At 55.3% G+C, this 19,671-nt stretch overlaps 1 protein-coding gene and 1 pseudogene across 2 annotated transcripts in view; one reads left to right on the top strand and one right to left on the bottom strand.

The window, feature by feature from the left end:
* GLI2 (GLI family zinc finger 2) overlaps positions 1-19,671 on the bottom strand; it is a 180,481-nt gene that overhangs the window by 2,764 nt on the left and 158,046 nt on the right. The window contains exons 6-13 of one of the 2 annotated variants that reach the window (XM_044913258.1): positions 19,410-19,620; positions 18,003-18,124; positions 14,313-14,511; positions 10,354-10,503; positions 6,258-6,422; positions 3,807-4,088; positions 1,839-2,175; positions 1-529 (exon numbers count right to left, since the gene is read on the bottom strand). In XM_044913258.1, coding sequence (XP_044769193.1) covers positions 1-529; positions 1,839-2,175; positions 3,807-4,088; positions 6,258-6,422; positions 10,354-10,503; positions 14,313-14,511; positions 18,003-18,124; positions 19,410-19,620 — 1,995 coding nt within the window. Of the gene's footprint in view, positions 530-1,838; positions 2,176-3,806; positions 4,089-6,257; positions 6,423-10,353; positions 10,504-14,312; positions 14,512-18,001; positions 18,125-19,409; positions 19,621-19,671 lie in introns of both variants that reach the window. The other variant, XM_044913259.1, reaches the window with a different exon arrangement.
* Positions 4,890-5,242, top strand: LOC110585787 (annotated as a pseudogene).

Genomic DNA, 19,671 nt, shown 5'->3' on the forward strand with positions numbered 1-19,671 from the left:
CCGTGGGCTGTGTCGCTGCCCCGCCGCGGCCCCAGCGGGCGCGGGCAGGGGGCGGGCGGCGCCAGCCTGGTCCGCAGGCTCGCGCGCTCCAGGCCGGGCAGCGGGGTCGGGGGCGGCCCGCCGGTGGCCGCGGCGTACTTGGCCCGCAGGCTGTACTGCTGCGCCGGCGTGAGGCTGAGTGCCCCCGCGCCGCCGCCGCCGCTGCACTGGCTGGCCTCGCTCGAGCGCCGCGACGCGTCGGTGGAGATCGGGTCGTAGGAGTCGGCCGAGCTGGCGTTGTGGGGGCGGCCGGCGCCCAGGGGCGACGCCTCGCTGGAGCGACGGCTGGAGAAGTAGGGGGAGATGCCGGAGGAGCGGCGGCTCACGGTGTAGGCGGAGCTGACCGTGCTGGTGGAGCTGTCGCGGCGCTCCTGCAGGTGGCTCAGCATGGTCACCTCGCTCGCGGACAGCTCGGACAGCCGCGGGTTGGGCAGCAGCCCCGCCGGCCCGCCGCCGCCGCCCCCGCCGCCGAGGTTTTCCAGGATGGAGCCTGCAGGAAAGGAGAGGGGTCAGCGGCCGCGGACAGGGCGCGGCTGCTCTGCCTTTGACCGAGCTGAGCCTGCGGCCGCTGGACCCCCCTACCGGGCCCAGCACACAGCAGGCGCTCAACCAGTGACTTGTAAATGAAAGGAGGGAAGCGGGGGACAGCAAGTGAACAAATGATGGCCCAGTGGGAGTCAGGAGGCCGGATGCCGATCTTAGCTGCCACTGCTTGGCCGGCCTTGAATTCTCATTCTGTCGGAGCCTTCGTTTCTCCAGCTGTAGATAAAATGTGCCTCTCCGCAGGAGGCGATTATTGAGAGCCAGGGAGGAGGAGCCCGGGAGGGCCCTGGCCACCACCTCCCGGCACCTTCACCATCTGGGCCTGGCTGTGGCCAGGCTGGCTCCCCAGGGGCTGGGTTTATAGGCAGCCCCCTGAGATGCACACCCATGGAAGGGAGCACAGGCGCCAGAATGGGGGGGGGGGGCGGGGAGAGAAGTGTGTGGCCACGCAGACCCCACGACAGCTGATGTCACAGGAAGCTCTGGGCCTTGAACGGCCTTACACTCCTGCCGTGATCAGTCACCGGATGGGGGCCACCCCGGGAAGGGGTGACCTCGGGTAAGGCAGCTGTCTGCAACCCAAGCGATTTTTGTATGAGGCAGAGAGTGGAAGGCCATTTGCCTGCAGTTCCCGCAACAGCTGGGGCAACAAAGCCTCCCTTCGAGGGAGACCTGGGTGGTGCATCTCAGTGTCCGCCACACGGGCTGTGGGCCCAGCTCACTGCCCGACCCAGAGTCGGCACTCAGGAAATGCTCCTGAGGACACCGTGCAGCTCAAAGCCTGGCCAGCACGTCCTGAGGCTGTCTTGTGCATAAAGTCCTCCCTGTTCTTCCCCAGCTGACGTGCTGTCTCTCTCCTCTGCCCAGCTCCAGCCCGAGCTCCGTCCTCGCTCCCCGGCTCCTTCCCCGGTCCATGCATCTCCTGGCATGGCCTTCTAACCACAGGGACTGGGATTATAGTGCTCTCCTCCCTAGGGCCTTTGCCACAGTGCCCAGAGCCGAAGCATGGTGTAGCTGAAAAAGCTTGGAGCCACTTAGGCCTGGACGGAGTCTCACTCAGCTCTGCCGTTGAGCCGAGTGGGGCACTTTCACCTCTCTAAGCCTCATTTTCCTTATCTATGCAATGGGCTGGTAAGATCTATCCTATTGTGGGCAACCGGTGAGACGGCACATGGCGCTCGATGGAGGTGAACCTAGTGGGTGCTTGCCCTAGGCCCTGTCCCGCCCCTGCCTGCACACCCGGGGTCTCCACTCACCACTTCCCGGGAGGGGAGGCAGCTTGGTGTTCCGGGTGTGTGGAGCCGGCCCGGCCCAAGAGCAGGAATCCTTGAGTGACTTGAGCTTCTCCTTCTTGAGCTGCTCAAACCGGTGCATGGCGGTCATATGTTTGCGCAGCTGCAGGCCACCAGCAGAGGGAGCGGCCAGGGCTGAGGCATCGGCCCCCGGGGGCGTGTCCTCCAGAGCCGTCAGGTCTCCCAGGCTCCCGGGCCCTGTCCCCGGCATCTCCACGCCGCTGTCATTGTTGGGGGCACTGCCCAGGGGAGAGGGCTCACTGCTGCAGGACGACTGGGCCCCGGGGCTGGACTGACACAGCTACAGGGGGTGTGGTGAGAAGGCACAGGGTCAGAGGGTGCGAGAAACCCCCTGGCCCTGTGCCCCTGCCCGCACACGCGCCGTGCCCTTGCACACCCGGGAAGGAGGCTGCCATGCAGAGGAGCTTCTGAGCATCACTATCTGCAGCAGGTGGCCCAGCCACCTCACTTCTCTGAATCTCAGCTTCCCCAACTAGAAGATGCACCTGAGCTGCCTCTGGGACAGGGCCAGTGGCTAGATGAAAAGCCTCCGGTAGGCAGAAGGCGCCCGGGGAACGGACAGCCCCACATTACCCTGCTTCCTGCTGCTCAGTTCCCCCAGCCAGCGTCTGGGCCAGAGCTCCCTTTCAGCCTGCGGGGACACTTTGAGTCTGTGCCCCACAGAAGCAGCCATGGCTGCATCAAGTTGACATCAAAGAGGGCGGCTCAACGTTCCCAAACAACACGGACGTGCCATGTGATGAAGCAAGGCGTAGTGGAGGTCTGCTGACCTGGTGCCTTCTCAACAGGCCAGAGGCAGGTTGTCAGAAAGGCCAGGAAGACCAGGTGAGTGAGGGTGGACCTGCTGGATGCAAGCCCTTGCCTAAAGGGCCACCCCAAACCAGCCCCCATTCTGGGTCGACACGGAGGGGGGCAGAGAGTTCATGGCTCGTGTGTACAATGCAGGACTCCACACAACCTGGGCTGCCTCGACTGGGACCTGGGATCTGAGCACAGCTGAGCTCACTTCAGATACAACACCTGTGGGCTCCTTCCCAGGCCACATGACCCTAAATTCCAGACTTTTCTGGAATTTTCAGCACCAATGCTTCCTTCTGCCTGTGGCATGACCTGCATTTCTCATGTTGGCACTCAGGACCCTCCGTCGGCTGGTCCTTCCCTCCTCTGTGCCCTGAACTCACGCCTCCACTCAGCCCTGTCCCTCATGGAGGCTTGGTCCCCACGGTTCGCTCCTGTATCTGCCAGCTTGACTCCTGCCACCAGCTGTATCTGTCCCAGGGGTTCCACCTGCAGTGCCTGGTGCCTACTGATCCAAACCCACTTTACCAGGCTCCCAAGGGGCCTGGACTGACACGTCAGTCTGCACCCAGGCAGCAGGCCTGGACCAGCACCCCAGCCCGCCCTCAGCGCGCCAGCCCACCCACACCCCGGCCGGGCTTCTCTGCTCACCTCAGTACCGTCTATCCTTAGGGAGGGTACAGTCGAGAAAAAGAGGCGGAGACAAAGAACAGGTGGTTAGAACAAAAGGAGTGGAGGCCACAGGGGCAAGGACGCAGAGACAGGACAGAGGGGAGGGGACCAACACTAGTGCTTGGGTGCTGGCTGGAAAGGCAGACCCCAGGAACCACCCACAGACTGACTGTGTGGGGGCAGGCATCCCCGCGGCCCATGGCCCTGCCCAGCAGAATGGGACCTGGCGCAAGACAGGTCCTATGAGAGGCCCAAGGTCGTGAAGGGAGGAAAGTCAAGCTGGAGAGAGGAGGATATCATCGTGCGCTTGGTGGGGGGGACCCCGAGGCAGAGCCCCCAGCTGCAGTCGGGGCTCTGGGCCCTCGTGCTGCTGGGCCTGATCTCCTGGGGGGGGGGGGGGGGGGGCATGCACTGGGGCCTCCACTGCCCAGCTCTGCTTACCCCGGAGCTCTCGGTCTTGATGGCTTTGACGTGTAGGCAGTCCTCCACGGCCTGGCTGGTGCGGCTGGCCTCGGCACTCTCCTCAGAGCCCCGGCCGCCGGGCTCGGCACTGGCCTCATTGTCCCCGTTCTCCTTGAGCAGGGGGGCGCGGAGGTGCACGTCGTTGCGCTGCTTCTTGGTGACATGAGCATCTGGGCCGTGTACTGTTTTCACGTGCTTCCGGAGAGAGCTGGGGTCCGTGTATCGCTTGGTGCAGCCTGGGATCTTGCAGATATAGGGTTTCTGGGGAGAGAAGCAAGCCTGTGTTATGAGACTCTGAGTGGGGGCACTCCCCATTCTCCCGAAGCCGTGCCACGTCCTTTGGCTGGCATAGTCAGAAGGTGTTGGACTTCAGGGCACCCTGGATGGAGCCATGCCGGCCCCAGGGCCTGCAGGAGCTCAGCCCCACTGGTCTGATCTGCCATCTCTTCATGTGGGTAAGCACATGGCTGAGGAAGCCCTCATCACAAGCTGGGGACATAGATCAGAGACTATGGAGGTGGTGGGGACCCAGAGCTTGGTGTGATTGCAATGCCGCCTCCCCAGGGACCAGGGCACTGGGATTTTTGATATCAGTAGGAGTGTATTACTTTGTAATATGCGCAAGACAGCAGTAACACCCTGATTTCTCTGATGAGGAAAAACAGGTTCACAGAGGCAAAGAAACTGGTTCAAAGCCCCTCAGGAATGGGACGAAAACCCAGGGTTTCTGAACCTCAGGCCTGAGTTCACACACACACACATGCACACACATATGCCCCACATGTACATGTAGACACACTCCCCTGGACCCCTCCACACACGTTCACACATAACCATGTCCACGCACACACACCATACACACACATGCATATACATATGTACATGTGAGCAAGTGCATAACGCACCCACACAGACCCCCATAATACATACACACATACTGGGCGCAAGTCCCGGGATCGTTCCACTGAATCCGCCCACGCGCCGTCGCCGCCGCTGCCCCGTCCCAGCTCCCCACCCCGGGTTCCCTCAGCCCAGCCCGGTCCAGCCGGGGTTCCCGGGAGGATGAAGTTCGTCTATAAAGAGGAGGATCCATTTGAGAAATGCCGCTCTGAGGGCGAGAGTATCGGAAAGAAATACCCGGACCCGGCTCCAGTGATGGTGGAAAAGGCTCCCAAAGCTCGGATAGGAGACCTGGACAAAAAGAAATAGCTGGTGCCTTCTGATCTCACGGTTGGTCTGTTCTACTTCTTGATCCGGAAGCGACTTCGTCTCCGAGCTGAGGATGCCTTGTTCTTCTTGGTCAACAATGTCATTCCACCTACCAGTGCCACATGGGTCAGCTATACCAGGAACACCATGTAGAGGACTTCTTTCTATACCTCGCCTCCAGTGATCAAAGTGTCTGCGGTCTGTGAAGCTGCTGCCCCTGAGGTGGGGGGTCCCGTTCTACAAAGAGAGAGGTGGACCCCCTTCCTTGACCTCCTCCTCCTACGGGCTCAACCACCACCTCCCTTCTTCAGGACCTGCACTTCCTAATGTTTGAGGCTCTCCTCCAGCCCCTCTTAGCAGGAGGGCTCATGGGGGAGGTGGCCTCTTGGACCTCTCCTTTCTCCCCTTTCTCTTACCACCTTTCCCACTCTGCTTGAGACTTCTTGATTGTCAATCTCTGTCACATCCAGCGATTGTTTTGGTTTCTGTTCCCTTTCTAACTGCCCAAGGGGCTCAGAACGCCAACATTCCCTTCCTTTCACTACCTTCTTTTTTGGGCGTAGATGGAAGGGACTGAAATTGTGTGTGGGGGGGGGAGGTAGGAGGCACATCAATAAAGAGGAAACCACCAAGCTGAAAAAAAAATACATACACACATACATCCACATACATGGAAACATCCACACACGTACATAAACATACCCCTCTCCAAGGCTAGCTCTTGTCTCTAGAGACCCTAAAGGGCTTAGATTCCTTTGGGAATTCCTCTGATTTCCTACAAGGAAATCCTCTTGGGATCCAAAATGTAGCTAAGCTTTTAGAAATGTTCCTTCCTGAGTCTACCTGAGCAAAAGCAGTGGAATGGCTGGGCCTGGACTGGGAGGCAGGTACAGCAGACTTCTTTCCGAACCTCTGGGCTCTGTCAACCCTGCCAGGGGGTCTGGCTACCTAGGGAGACAAAGGCTGCTCTGTGCCCTATCAGTGGGGGGCTGACAGCTATGGTCAGTCGGATAGCAGTGGTGGTTACAGCATGTCGTTGCCAGCTGCCCAGGGTGGAGCGGCAGGGGCCTGCCGATGCGTGCTGACCTCAGATAGTGGAGGGGGCGAAGGGCATCAGGCACCTAGGTACGTGACGGCCTACGAGAAGCCATGGGGTGATGCATTTACGCACATGTCAGTGGGGCCCCATGTGCACACGCTGTGCACACCCTGGCCAGGTACCTCGTTGGAGTGGGTGCGGTTCTGATGCTTGGCGCGGTCTGAGGCATTGGAGAAGGCCTTGTTGCAACCCTCGTGCTCGCACACGTATGGTTTCTCCCCAGTGTGGGACCGCAGGTGAGTCTTCAGGTTCTCCAGGCGAGAGTAGGCCTTTGAGCAGCCCTCGAACTGGGAAGAAGTGGGTTTGGTCAGTGAGGGTGCCCCAGATCCAACACAGGGAACCCGACCTCAGGGGCTGGCCCGCTGCCTCCTCCCCAAAACCCCCATCCGCTGCACCCTGCAGGTTCACCCAGGAGTGTGTGTTTCAACAATAATGTCCACCTTGCTTTCTGATTATAAAATGACATAAGACCACTCTAGAAAACTTGGAAAGGATGGAAAAGTGCAAAAAGAGAAATGAAAACCATTGGCTGCCCAAGAACAGCCTCTGCCGACATCCAGGTAAGTCTCTGGGGGCTTTGTAGTTCATCCCAAATGTTTAAAAACCCAAACTGGGAACATATCACATATTTAGTTACATATTCTGTTTGTTAAAATCAATGGCACAGGGTGAGAATCTTCCCATATCATTAAAAACTTTTTGAAAATACTCTTTTAACTGTTTCCAGTGCCACTCCCTGATTAGAATGTTTGTGTGTGTTAAAATGTGCTGAGAATAAAATCCAGGGGCATCTGGGTGGCTCAGTCAGTTAAATGTCCGACTCTTGATCTCAGTCAGGTCTTGATCTCAGGGTTGTGAGTTCAAGCCCCACGTTGGGCTCCACGCTGGACATGGAACCTACTTAAATCAAATCAAATCAAATCAAATCAAATCAAATCAAATCCAGTGTTCTCCAAATCCTTGAGTGAGCTGGCCTCACCCTCGCTCTGGCCATGCTGGTCCCCTTTCAGTTCCATGGCCCCACTAAGTTCTTCCCGGTATGGAGCCTTGGCACACACAGTCCCCTCTGGCTAGAACCCTACCCGGATCCTGGCCTGGCTCACTCCCTCTCAATGTCTTAGGGTATTTCCTCTGGGAGAATTTCTCTGATCTTCTTAATCATAAGACTACTCTTTTTGCTTTATACTTCCTACCACACTTTATAATCTTCATCATTTTGTTATCTGGCCTTCCCATAGGAAACAAGCTCCAAGAGAACAGGTACCTTCTAGATCTTGTTCATTTTTGTGTTCCCAGTATTTAATATCTGATGAAAAAAAAATTTTTTTGGCACTCAAGAAGCATTTTTGGAAAGGAAGGAAGGAGGGAGCAAGAAAGAGTGGCAGAAAAGGAGGGAGAGAGGAAGGAAGGATGGATCACTCTAGGAAGATCTGAACATATTCCCAAGATACTGCAATAGCATCTAATGTTCCTATGAAAATTGCCCTCAGAATGACACACAAACCCCAGTAGATGCTCAGGGGGAAGAGGACACTGTTTGCATCCTCCCCTTTTTTCCTGACCAGTCTGACTGAGTATATTTGGTACATTGATCTGTTTCTACAACTCACAGCTCATACCACAGGGCTATGGTTTGCTATAACTCAGAGTGTTACAAAAATAACTTGCTGCAAAGGACCCAGAAGAGCCAAAATAGTCTTGCAAAAGGAGGACAAATTTGAAGAACTGACACTTCCCAATTTCAAAATTTACTATAAAACTACAGTAATCAAGACTGTGTGTGGTGCTACCATAAGGACAGACATAGAGATCAATGGACTAGAAGTGAGAGTTTAGAAATAAACTCATATATTAGGGTCAGGTGATTTTCAACAAGGGTGTTAAGGCCATTTTATGGGGAAAGAACAGTCTCTTCAACAAATGCATCAGGACAACTAGGACAGCGACGTGCAAAAAGAATGAAGCTGGACCCCTACCTCACACCGTATATCCAATGGACTCAAAATGGATTCAAGACCTAAATGGTAGAGCTACCCTATAAAACCATATGTGTGTGTGTGTGTGTGTGTGTGTGTGTGTGTGTATGTAAAAAGACTATATATTTATAAACTATAAAACTCACAGAAGAAAACATAGGGGTAAATTTTTGTGACCTTGGATTAGGCAATGGTTTCTTAGATATGATACCAAAAGCACCAGCAGTTAAAAAGTTGGACTTCACCAAAATTAAAAACTTTGCTGCTTCAAAGGAAACTATCAAGAAAATGAAAAGAAACCCACAGAATGGGAGAAACTACTGGGAAGTCATACATCTGATAAGGGTTTAGAATTACTACAACCCAAGAGTAGAGACAAGTAACTCAATTTAAAAAATGGGCAAAATATTTGAGTAGACCTTTCTCCAAAGATAGTATACAAATGATCACTAAGCTCATGAAAAGATGCTCAACATCATCAGTCATTAGGGAATCGCTAATCAAAACCATAATGAGATGTGACTTCACATCCCCTAAGATGACTGTCATCAAAACACAAGTTAGCAAGTGTTAGCAAGGACGTGGAGAAATCCCTCCACATATTGCTGATGGGAATGTAAAATGGTGCAGCCTTTTTTGGAAAGCAGTCTGGCTGGTCCTCAAAAAGTTGAACACAGAGTTACCATAGGACCCAGCAATTCTACTCTTAGTACAAACACAAGAGAAGTGAAAACTTGTACACTAATGTCCAGAGCAGCATTTTTCATAATAGCCAAAAAGTGAAAGCAATGCAAATATCTATCAACTGGGTAAATGGATAAAAATAGTAAGATCTATCCATACAACGGACTGTTGCTTAGCCACAAGCAGAAACGAGGTATTGATACATGCTATGACATGGATGAACCCTGAAAACATGCCGAGTGAACAAAGCCAGACACAAACGCTGTCCATCACGTGATTCTGTTTTAACGAACTGTCTGGAACAGGGCAATTCATAGAGACAGGGAAGCAGATTAGTGGTTGTTAGGGAGTAGGGGGGAAGAGGACAGGGACTGATTGCAAACAGATCTAGGGTTTCTTTTGGGGGTGATGACAATGTTCTGAAATTAGCTAGTGGTGATGGTTGCACAACTTAGTGAACATACTGAAAATCAGTGACTTGTACATTTTTTAAATGGTGAACTTTATAGCATGTGAATTTTATCTCAGTTAAAAAAAAAAACCCGCCAACAAAGGTAGCATATTTCGTTGAATCCCGTTCACACCAATTTTAAGACAGCCTGATTTCAGAGATATTAAAATGAGAACAAAATGTCTGTCTCGGAATTATAAAATAAGGTAATTCACGGAGAGTTCCCAGAGGCTTTAGCTGCAACCACATCAGTGCATCACTGGTCCAGCAGTGGCCCTTTTAAAGAGGGAGCAGTTGTGTGTTAAAAAAAGGTCTTGCCAATTACAGCCACAAATTCTGTTGACATCTCAAGGGAAACTGTCTAAAAGGTCTTATTTTTGTGTCTATGTTAAAAAAAGAAATTCAAGGTGCCTGGGTGGCTCAGTCGGTTAAGCGTCTGCCTTCTGCTCAGGTCATGATGCCAGGGTCCTGGGATGGAGCCCCGAATCGGGCTCCCTGCTCTGCAGAGAGTCGGCTTCTCCCTCTTTGAAATAAAATCTTAAAATAAAAATTAAAAAAGAAATACAAAAAATAAATGAATTCAACCAAAGGGCTGTTGCTCCAGCTCTGACTGGTCAGCGAAGCTTTTCTGTGTGTGTGGGGGGGGGGGGGGGGGGAGGCGGGGCAGACTAGGGGGTGCTACTGGGAGCCAGCACCTGCGGTCCGCCAGCCCAGCGAACTGCAGGCGGATAGCCGTACCGTGGGGCTCATGGCCACACACAGACAAAACTACAGAGCCACCAGCACATCCCCACTGCAGTTACCGAGATGCACGCACTCCCCGAGTCCATCAGAGTTCTGGGGAGCAGACAGATGGGGTCCTCAAGAACCCCCCGCGGACAGAAGGTCCAGGGCAGGAGCACAGACGACAACTCGTTTCGGAGGTGGGTCCCCGGGATGCTGCTGTGGCCTGTTCAACCCACATTTCCCCGTGGCCAGCCATGCCCAGCACAGCCCACACCAGCCACGGGCGCGGCTGTGCTCCGGAGACGCGGGGAGGGGGAAAGGGCCGCGCCGGAAGCTCCGGACAACCCGGGGGGTGAGGGGCGCGCCGGAAGGTCCACTCACCGTGCACTTGTGGGGCTTCTCGCCCGTGTGCCGACGCATGTGCACCACCAGCATGTACTGCGCCTTGAAGGGCTTCTGCTCGCGCGTGCAGGCCTGCCAGCGGCACACAAACTCCTTCTTCTCCCCATGGATGTGCTCATTGTTGATGTGCTGCCGGGAAGAAGCGCACGGACAGGCCGTGAGCCCGGCCACCCGCCCCTGCGGACGCCTCCTCCGACCGTGCAGAACCCCGCCCCCCGCCCTCCCGACAAGACCACCGCCTGTGAGCCAGGCCACACCTCCTCATCAGCTCTCATTAGCTGCCACTAACTGCAGATCTACTGTGTGCCACTCGTCTCAGCGGCATTCCCCAATTAGTCAGTGATCAAAGTGACCATCCGTGATGGGCAAGGGCATCCCGCTCACCCCAGGCTGGGCTCCAGGCTCTGGTCGGGATGATGATGCTCCTGGGCTGCAAAGAGTAGGCACTAATGAACTGTAGCGAGGCTGACATGCACATGGTTGGCGCATGGGAAGCTTCTCCCAAGCTTGCCCCTACTGTCCCAGGAATTCCTGAATAACACTTTTTATCATAATGGAAACATAAAGGCATCCTCATCTCTACTTTTGACAGCAGCCTGTGAGGTGATGGCTCCGCCCCTTTTCACCGAGGCCCAGATCGATAGGTGGCCTGGGCAGGGCCCATGCAGCAAGGGTAGGCAGGGCTCGTTTCTGACCTTGATGCTGGGCTCTGGGCACTGTTTGAGGCTGCCTCCCCGCACACGATGGCCCAGGAAGGTAAAGCGGGTCAGCCAAAGACAGCACGACTGATCTCGAGGCATGGCCCGGGGAGCCCTGCATCCCAGGGCCAGCGGGGCCACCTCAGGTGAAGCTGGGAAGGGCAAGGACAAGAAGCCTTTCATGGAGGAGGGGTCCTCAGGCGCATCCCAGGCAGCACTGCCCTGGCCTGGGAATGGGACACTGACTTTCCTCTTTTCCCCAGTCTCTGCCCCCATATGTTCCAGCTTCTGCCTCGGGCTCATCACATGTGTGTCACCTTGAGTAGTTTCTCCCTTGATATGGAGCAATGGGCCAAAGTTCCCTTTCTGTCAAAGGGAACAGAGCAAGCTGCCCTGGGTAGACCCTTTGGATTTTAGTCACTTGCTTTGATTATTTCACTGAAGGCTGCAGTACTCACTGGAGCAGGGGTATTACCAGCTCTGAGCTTAGGATGTGTGGATATGTGTGGGGCCTCCAGACTTTTATGTCCTTAGGCTTTGAGGTTGCTTATCTATCTGGGGGGAGTGAAAACAGGTGGTATTAGTCACTCACACAGTGGACTGAAAAAGTATACTGGACCTTGGGTATTTCCTCTCCCTCTAGGGCTTCTCTCTAAAGGCCACCGGGGAGCCTCCCTGTGCCCCATCAAGGTCCCATCCTTCCCCTTCCATCTCCCTCTTGGTTCAAGGTCGTGTCCTGTCTGTGTGCGGATCAGGCTGGGCTTGCTTCCCCCAAGGGGGACGGGAGGGTGGGACACTCAGGTCTTGGCTGCCTATTCTCTCCAGCCCCACCGCCTCTCTTCTCTCTGTTCTCTGCTCGTCTTCCCGCTTTCACCACCTCCCACCCACCACCACCTCCAACGCGGTAGCCATTCGCCCCTTGTGGATTTGAGCCCTTGAAATGTGGCTGGTCCCAACTGGGATGGGCTGTTTCCAAGATGGACAATAAAAAAAAAAAAAAAAAAAAAAAAAAGGATGTCAAATATCCCAATAATTCTGCTTTATATTGATTACACGTCAAAACGATCGCCTTTCAGATATATTGGGTGACAGAAAATCTATTTTTCAAGTGAATTTCACCTGTTTCCTTTTACTCTTTTTAAAACATGTTCCCAGGTTAATGTCAAGTTACACGCGTGGTGGGCCTTTGTGGCTGGAGGTGTCTTTCTACTGGACGGTGCTGCTGTCGATCTTTGCAAGCTGCGGGGCTGTCGGAGAGCCCGACCCAGAGAGACAGCAAGCCGCCAGGCCCACACGCCCTGAGAAACAGGCCCAGCTGTCATGCATACAAATGTCAGTGTTGGAGCGAGTAAAATCTACAGCGCTTTGAACTTTCAGGGAAATCTTATCATATTAGCCTCACTTTCCATTTTTAAAGCCTTTCAAATGATAAAAATGCTTCCTGACAATGCCTTTCATTTTTTTCTTATTGGTTTACTCAGCAACAAATTGTTAATAATCGACTGGGGGCTCCGGCTCACCTGTGTGCCTGCCACCATCCATCTTCCCAGGGAGCAGAGAGAAAGACACAGCTGGGCCGAGGGCCTGGCTCTCTTCTCATAGGGGCCTTCTCATTCTGGGGCCAGGCAGCGGCACTCCCCTACGCCTGCAGGGACAGTCCTGGGCACAGGCAGAAGTCTGCAGCTAAAGCCTCCTGCCCCTGATGCCTTTTACTGGAGGAGTTCCCTCCCTGCTCTTGGCGGCCCGGCTCGCTCATCACCCAGCACACCTCTCGTGTCTGCATCTCCACTCTCTGGCCGGCCCCCTCCCGGCCCTGCGTGCTGTCCTCTCTCTCCTTTCATCTCATCTGATCCGTCCTACAACTCGCAGCCCCCATGGCCCCTTCTCCATCTTGGACTCCTTCACCCAAAGACGTGGTACAGGTTGAAAAATTAGGCTCAATTTCCAGGAGGGATTAGAGCAGTCGGGCTCCGCTGGTGCTGTGTCGACGGCAACAGGTTTGCTGGGAAATCCCAGTCTCCTACATGAGCATCGGGGGGGGGGATCCCCAGAGCAAAAGAAACCTCCAGTATTTGAGAGCAACTCTCATGACCGGAGGGAGTGGGTGGTGTCCTAACTGCTGAGTGCACAGGGCTGGGGAGAAGCGAGCTCCTTTGGGGTGGCTTCTGGATGGGAACAGTGTGTGTATCTACCCTACCCAGCGATCGAGTGCTAGTCTGGTGTGGGGCTCAAAGATGACTTTGCAGACTCTCAGTCACCAAGAATTGTGTGTGTGTGTTTGTGTGCGGGGGTAGCGGGTAGCTGGGAGGGTTATTCTTGAAGTCAATTTCTCTTCTGGATGCAGAAGAGATTCGCTCAGGCTGGTGTGGGGAACAGGGAGGAGGAGGTGGGAGGGAACCACCACGTATGAAATGCCACCTACTACACGCTTACGTGGGCATTCCATCTATAACCATCACACCCTCGCGAGGTAGGCTTCACCTGCCATTACAGAAGAAAAAAAGAACTGAGGCTCGCGGGGGTTAAGTGACTTGTTCGGAACCACTTGGCTAGCTGTGATATAGCCAGCTTTGAAGCCTCTGCTCTTCCCACTGTGGGTTACCCCCTCACTGCCGTCACGTGAATGCTGCTATAGAAGACTTCAGAGTGAAGACCAAGGGACATGACATGAAAGGCGCACCCAGGTCCCATGGCCTGTCAGCATCCAGGCACATTTAAGCAGCCCCCTCCTGATACGGTACCAACACCCCATCGGCCCTTGTGTGTACTGGGTCTCTGGGAATGGTCTCCCAGAGGAAACTACTAATTCCTCCCTCCATGGGAGGAATTTCTTCAGGGTTTCAGGGTCAGGCTTGTTATGATCTTGCAGATGCTGGCTGGTTTAACTGGTCTTATTTCCCTCTTTGCTCTGGCTGCTAGGAAGCTCAAAAAAAGGATATTTATGTGACTTATAGTTCAGAGCACTTCGTTTTTAAAATACATTCTACTCCTGGCTTCATCTTATTGTTCCTGTCTCCTGAATTTTCCCATTTACTTATTTTTGTGTTAATCTCTTAGGGTGTATGCATTTGTAAGGGCCCTTTTAGAAGCAGGCGGGGCCCACATAAATAATTACGCCTCCCACTTGCAGAGGCTGTGGCCCAGGCATCTCCGGGAGCCACCTCGTCCAGGCCCTTCTCTCCAGCAGAGGGACTGGAAGCTCTGCCCGCCGGGGCAGGCAGCTAGGGCTCGGAGGCTTACATGCACTAGCTGTTCCTGCGTGTCGTACTCCTTGGTGCAGTCTTCCCAGTGGCAGTTGGTCTCGTAGATGATCACCTCGGCCTCCTGCTTACAGTCATCCCTGTCCAGGTCTTCCTTGAGCTCAGCCAGCTGCTCCTGGGGGCGGGGGGCGGGGGAAGCAGAGCACACCCACGGTGAGCCACCTTCAGCCACCTGCCCCCGACCAAAGATCACTATTGGCCCCAGGCAGTCTGTGCCGAGGGCCACACGCTTGCATGCATGCACATGTGCACACACGTAAGGACACGTACACACGCACACGCATATGCACATGTATGCACTCAGCCGCTTTCCTCAGCTGCCTCCCTCCTTCCTCTCTCCCGCTGGCTTCTCATCACCAAAGTGTCCCATCACATCCTGGGTCAACTGACTTGGCAAGAAGAACAGGAGAAAAAAGGGCAGGGACTTTTGCTTCTTTGGTTTGGCTTCCTTCGGGGGGAAGCCGGGTGGGCCCCAGGGGATCAGGGTGGGGGCATTTTTATTTCGAGTGTGTACGAGGTCAGGTCCTGCGTGGAGGCAAGAGAACAGCCAACATGCATCTGGCCCGGCCTTCAGACAACTGACGCTCACCTGGTCCCCTCCTCCCAGGGACACACAGCACGCCCCGGGTCAGACTCAGGGTAGAGTGAACGTACTGCTGCAAATTCCCCCCACCGCTCCTCTTCCCCGCGACAGCCCTAAGATGTGTGGGCGTTTGTATTCGTGCACCACAGCTAGGAAAATGGGTTCAGGGAGAGGCCACCTTGCTCTCCGCAGAGCACATAGTGACTTCGTGACAGCCTAGATCTGCACTCTAGTCGCCCCATCACGATGGGGCCCACATGTGCCCCGTTCAAGGCGGCAGAGGGAAGGCCCCCAAGATAGGCCTTCCCCCGATCACAGGTGCCTGGAATTCCTTTCAGAGAGCACAAAGCCTGTCACTGTCAGAAGAGCCAGAGACTGAGCATCTGTCCCACAGGGAGCCCCACCCTAGCTGATGCTGACGCGGAGCTGGTCAGGGGCGGCCTCTTGGCAGGGGACACAGGGGGCGGGCTGCGAGTGGGGGGGAGAAAGGGAGGCACAGATGTGCCAGGCTGGGATGAAGGCCCAGTGAGGACCTCTACAGGATGTCAAGGACTCCCCAGTGTTCTGCTGGCTCATAGGCAGCTCAGAGCAAAGCCAGGAAGAGGCAGATGTTAGTTGCTTTCCATCTCACACTATCTACCAAACAGCAGGAATAGTCTGCCTTTCAGAAGAGGCCCCGGGGAAAACATTTACAGCTCAGACTAAGGGGGACAACCTCCCCCACAGTCAGGAGCCTCAGCCCCCACCTGCTCCAGAGACCATGAAGCGGAGGCTGCCGCTCGCCCATCAGCCTCATTACTACTGCTGAGTCCATTTCTGGGCGTGGGGAAATCGGCCTCCCGGCTCCTCCGGCTGGCCGCAGACTCAGGCCCCTGACCGACTGTCCACTGGAACTGCAAAGGGCTCCTCTCAGAGGAGCTTCTGGTTGCTTCTCAGAGTGCTTTTCAATTAATGCCCTTGCCTTGAAAAGGCAAACGATGACATGTGGTTTCCTAAGTTCATGGGCAGGCGTGGGGTCCAACAAGGAAGGTGCAGGAGCGCCCCTGCCCAGGACCTTTAGCTATGGGAGGTCTGTGGGGTCGTGGCCTCCTACACCTGCTCTGCATGGTCAGAAAAACTGCAAACAGACTTCTTATTTCATAAGCCGCATGTCCTGCCCTTTCCCAAGAAGACTCTCGAACGAGCTGCCAGATGGACATGTGAGCGCAAGATGGCGCAGGGGCCACGGGTACGCTCAGGCCTCCAGATGGAGCTGGGCATCATCCTTGCCCACAGTTTAGAGGGCTTAAGCAGAGTGGAGATTCATTATGCTGCACTGCCTGCCAAGGGGAAGCATCCACCTTGCAAATGAGCCAGGTCACTGAATCAGGACACTGAGCGACACGGTGACAACCTCTCGTGATAAATGGCTTTCCTTCCACAGACACGTTTGAGGAGCCAGGCCGGGCAGGAAGGAGGGCTTTGTGCTGCCTTTCCGAGTTAGAGGGGTAAGGCAGGGGTGCCTGGGGGCTCAGCGCTTGTCCTCGCCACTACAGCACGTTTATCTCCCCTGCATATGTGCCGTCCTCATCAATTTCAACGGCCCCCGATGATGGCCGACCTCATGGAAACCATGCATCATGCCGAGATGCTTTGGCATCAGCAAGGGGAGAAAAATTTGTCACCAACTCCTCTGTTTGCCTGACAGTAACAAGACCCAATATTTCATAAAAATTAAGTGCCCAGAGCATGCCCGATGGTTTACAGTTTGATAAAGGATGGTCTGGCAGATGTTGGGGAGACGGGGACAGGAGGTCCCCTGCATCCTTGGTGTCAAAGCTGGTGATTCTGGAGTAACAGATGGAGATCATGCCACGGTAAGAGGCCTGGGGGGAGGGAGGCTCACCGGTGGGTTCAGCACTTACACTAAGCCCTTCCCATGACAGGCCTTTGCTCCAAGAACAGGGCCTGTCTCTCTCTGCTGTCTCAGAGTGTCTGAGTAAGGGGCAGGATCTCCAAAGGGACCTACACAGGGGTTTCAGCCCCACAACAGACCAGTCCCGGGCTCTGGGTTGCTCCATTCCTCACCTTCCTGCCAAGAATCATCTTCCCTTCCTTCCCTCCTCACCACGCCACTCACTCCCTCAAATGTGCATTGAGTCATTAGAAAATATTATTTCGGGGCACCGGGGTGGCTCAGTCGATCAGGTCATGATCTCTGGGTCATGATATCGAGACCCGCATCAGCCTCTGTGCTCTGCATGGGGTCTGCTTGAGATTCTCTCCCTCTCCCTCACTATCCGCGCCCCCGCCACCGGATGCACGTGCGTTCTCTCTCTCAGATAAATACATAAAATCTTTAAAAAAAAGAAAATATAATTTCATAGCGACTTGGCACCAGTCCCTGTGCAAACCCTGGTGATGTGGAGCACTTCTCCCAAGAGCCACCCTCTCCAAAGCTTACAGTGCAGTGTAGGCACTATGGTGGGCTCTGAGCAGGAGCCCAGGAGGATCAGGAAAGGGTGCAGTGGCAGTGAGGGGGATGGGGTGGGGGGTGGAATTCCAGGAGGAGGGAGCAACGGGACAGGGGCCATAACCATCCAGGGGCCACAAGCAAGCGAGTGTGACTGGGGCTTATGTGAGGTGCTGGGTGGAGATGGCTGCAGCCCCAGACATCCATCCATCCATCCACACATCCATCCACCCATCCATCCATCCACCCACTCACCCATCCAATCCATCCATCCATCCATCCGTCCATCCATCCATCCATCCGTCCATCCATCCATCCACTCACCCATCCAATCCATCCATCCACCCACTCACCCATCCAATCCATCCATCCATCCACTCACCCATCCAATCCATCCATCCATCCATCCAATCCATTCATCCATCCATTCTTTCACGTGACCCGTGTTTGATGAGCATGTGATATGCGGGGTGCTGGGGACACAGCTCTGGTCCTCCCTGAGCTCATGCTGTACCCGCCCACTCTGGTTCACTCATTCATGCAGGCAGCTGTCCATTCATCCATTTGCCACCAGGGCTGAGGTCCCAGGTCCGCTGATCCAGCTGGAGGGTGGCCAGGACAGCCAGCAGGTTACCTGCGTCAGGGTCAATGGGGAGGCTGGCCGCAAGCCCTCGGCCTCTGTCTTGACCTTGCTGCGCTTATGAATGACGATGGGGTTGACGGTGCTGCTCACAGCCGACTCGCTGCTCGGCTTGTTCTGAAGGAGGAGTGTAGGAGAGCCCATCACACAGGGGCAGGGCGAGGACATGCCAAGTTCTGTTTGGGCTTTACCTCTGGGATCCTCCCCACATAGACTGGGCCAACATTGGTGTTTGAAGTTTCAGAAGCTGGCTCCCCGTACTTGGTCCTCTGGCCAGGGGCACAGCCAGGGAGAGTCCAGAGCTCGGCCTTCCAACCCCCCACCTCCATGGGAATGGAAAAGAAACTCTCTGGGAGATGCTGGGCACCATCACTCCTGTTCCAACAGCCTCAACTACTCAGCCCTCCGAAGCATGAGAGCAGGGGCAGCTCGGGGTCTGTGGAGAACAGGGCCCGGCCAGCCCAGGGAGCAGGAAAGGGAAGGGCCTAGTTCTTCGGGAGAAGGGGGCTAGAGCCATAGTGTCAGGTGGTGACAAGAGCTGACAGCCGCCGTCTGGGGGCAGGCCCCAGGCGGCCGCCTGGAGTCCTGGGGTGGAGAGAGAGGGCGTCCTGGAAGAGGGGCTTTTCTGGACAGGGTGGAGTCTTGCCTCCCTCCCAGCACGTGGTCACATCTGGGCTGTGCCCTGCCAGGTGGCTGGCCTGGACAATCCCTCCACCTCAAGAACGGTCATCGTGAATGCTAACCAGGATCCAGGTCTACGCAGGGGTCTGTGCACACAAGCTCATGTATGCGCACAATGAGCCAATTAGGCAGCAGGCCCCACTTGGCACATGCGTTAGCCCAGGCTGGAAGAACTTTCGGCGAGTCAGGGTCCAAAACACAGTAGGACTGATCCCAGAGCCTACGCCTCTCCGTTCTCCAATACTGTCTCTATAATTCCATTTCCTCATCTGCAAAATGGGGCTTCCCTCACCAAATACTAAAGGCACCCACTGTGTGCAGGCACCGTACCAGCAGGCCCTGCCACACCAAAGGCCTGCTGGAGAGGTCAGATAAGATGGTCTTTTGTAAACTTAAGCTCTAAGACTAAACTGTACAGAGTACTCTGTCTGCCAGCCTCCGACTTCTAGCCTCTCTCTGTCTACTCATCACATTGATTAGACAGGTGACTGCAGAACTTATCGGCTGGCTACTTGCCAAGGAAAGGTGAGGGTGTCAGGACCCAGCCCCGGCCTCCTGACCCGGCATCCAGCCCTTTTGATCCCATGGCCTCTGCCCAGCAGACATCCCACCAGCCGGACCTGTGCCCAGAGTCCTTCCACAAGTTCCTGGCGGGAGAGGGCAACGATCAGCCCTCGCGGGATCCCAAGAGCCCAGTGACCCACCCTGTGCACCCATCTACCTGGGTGCTGTGGCTTGGACAGTTACTGCTGCTGAGCTGCGTGGCCGTGGCGTTGAGAGAGGCGAGGGGCATGGGCTGCTGGGTCAGGAAGGTGGGCGAGGGCTGGATCAAGGGCGGAGTGTGTCCAAAGGCCGAGCCCAGGCCCCTCTGCTGGCTCAGGATCTGCTGGTAGGCCACCGGGTTGATGGGGTGGGGGAAGGTGAAGGCGGGGCTGCAAAGAAGAGCAGACAAGTCAGGGATGGAGGTGGCGGGCAGAGAGGAC

Source organism: Neomonachus schauinslandi, chromosome 3 (genome assembly GCF_002201575.2).
Source record: "Neomonachus schauinslandi chromosome 3, ASM220157v2, whole genome shotgun sequence".
NCBI classification, from domain to species: Eukaryota; Metazoa; Chordata; class Mammalia; order Carnivora; family Phocidae; genus Neomonachus; species Neomonachus schauinslandi.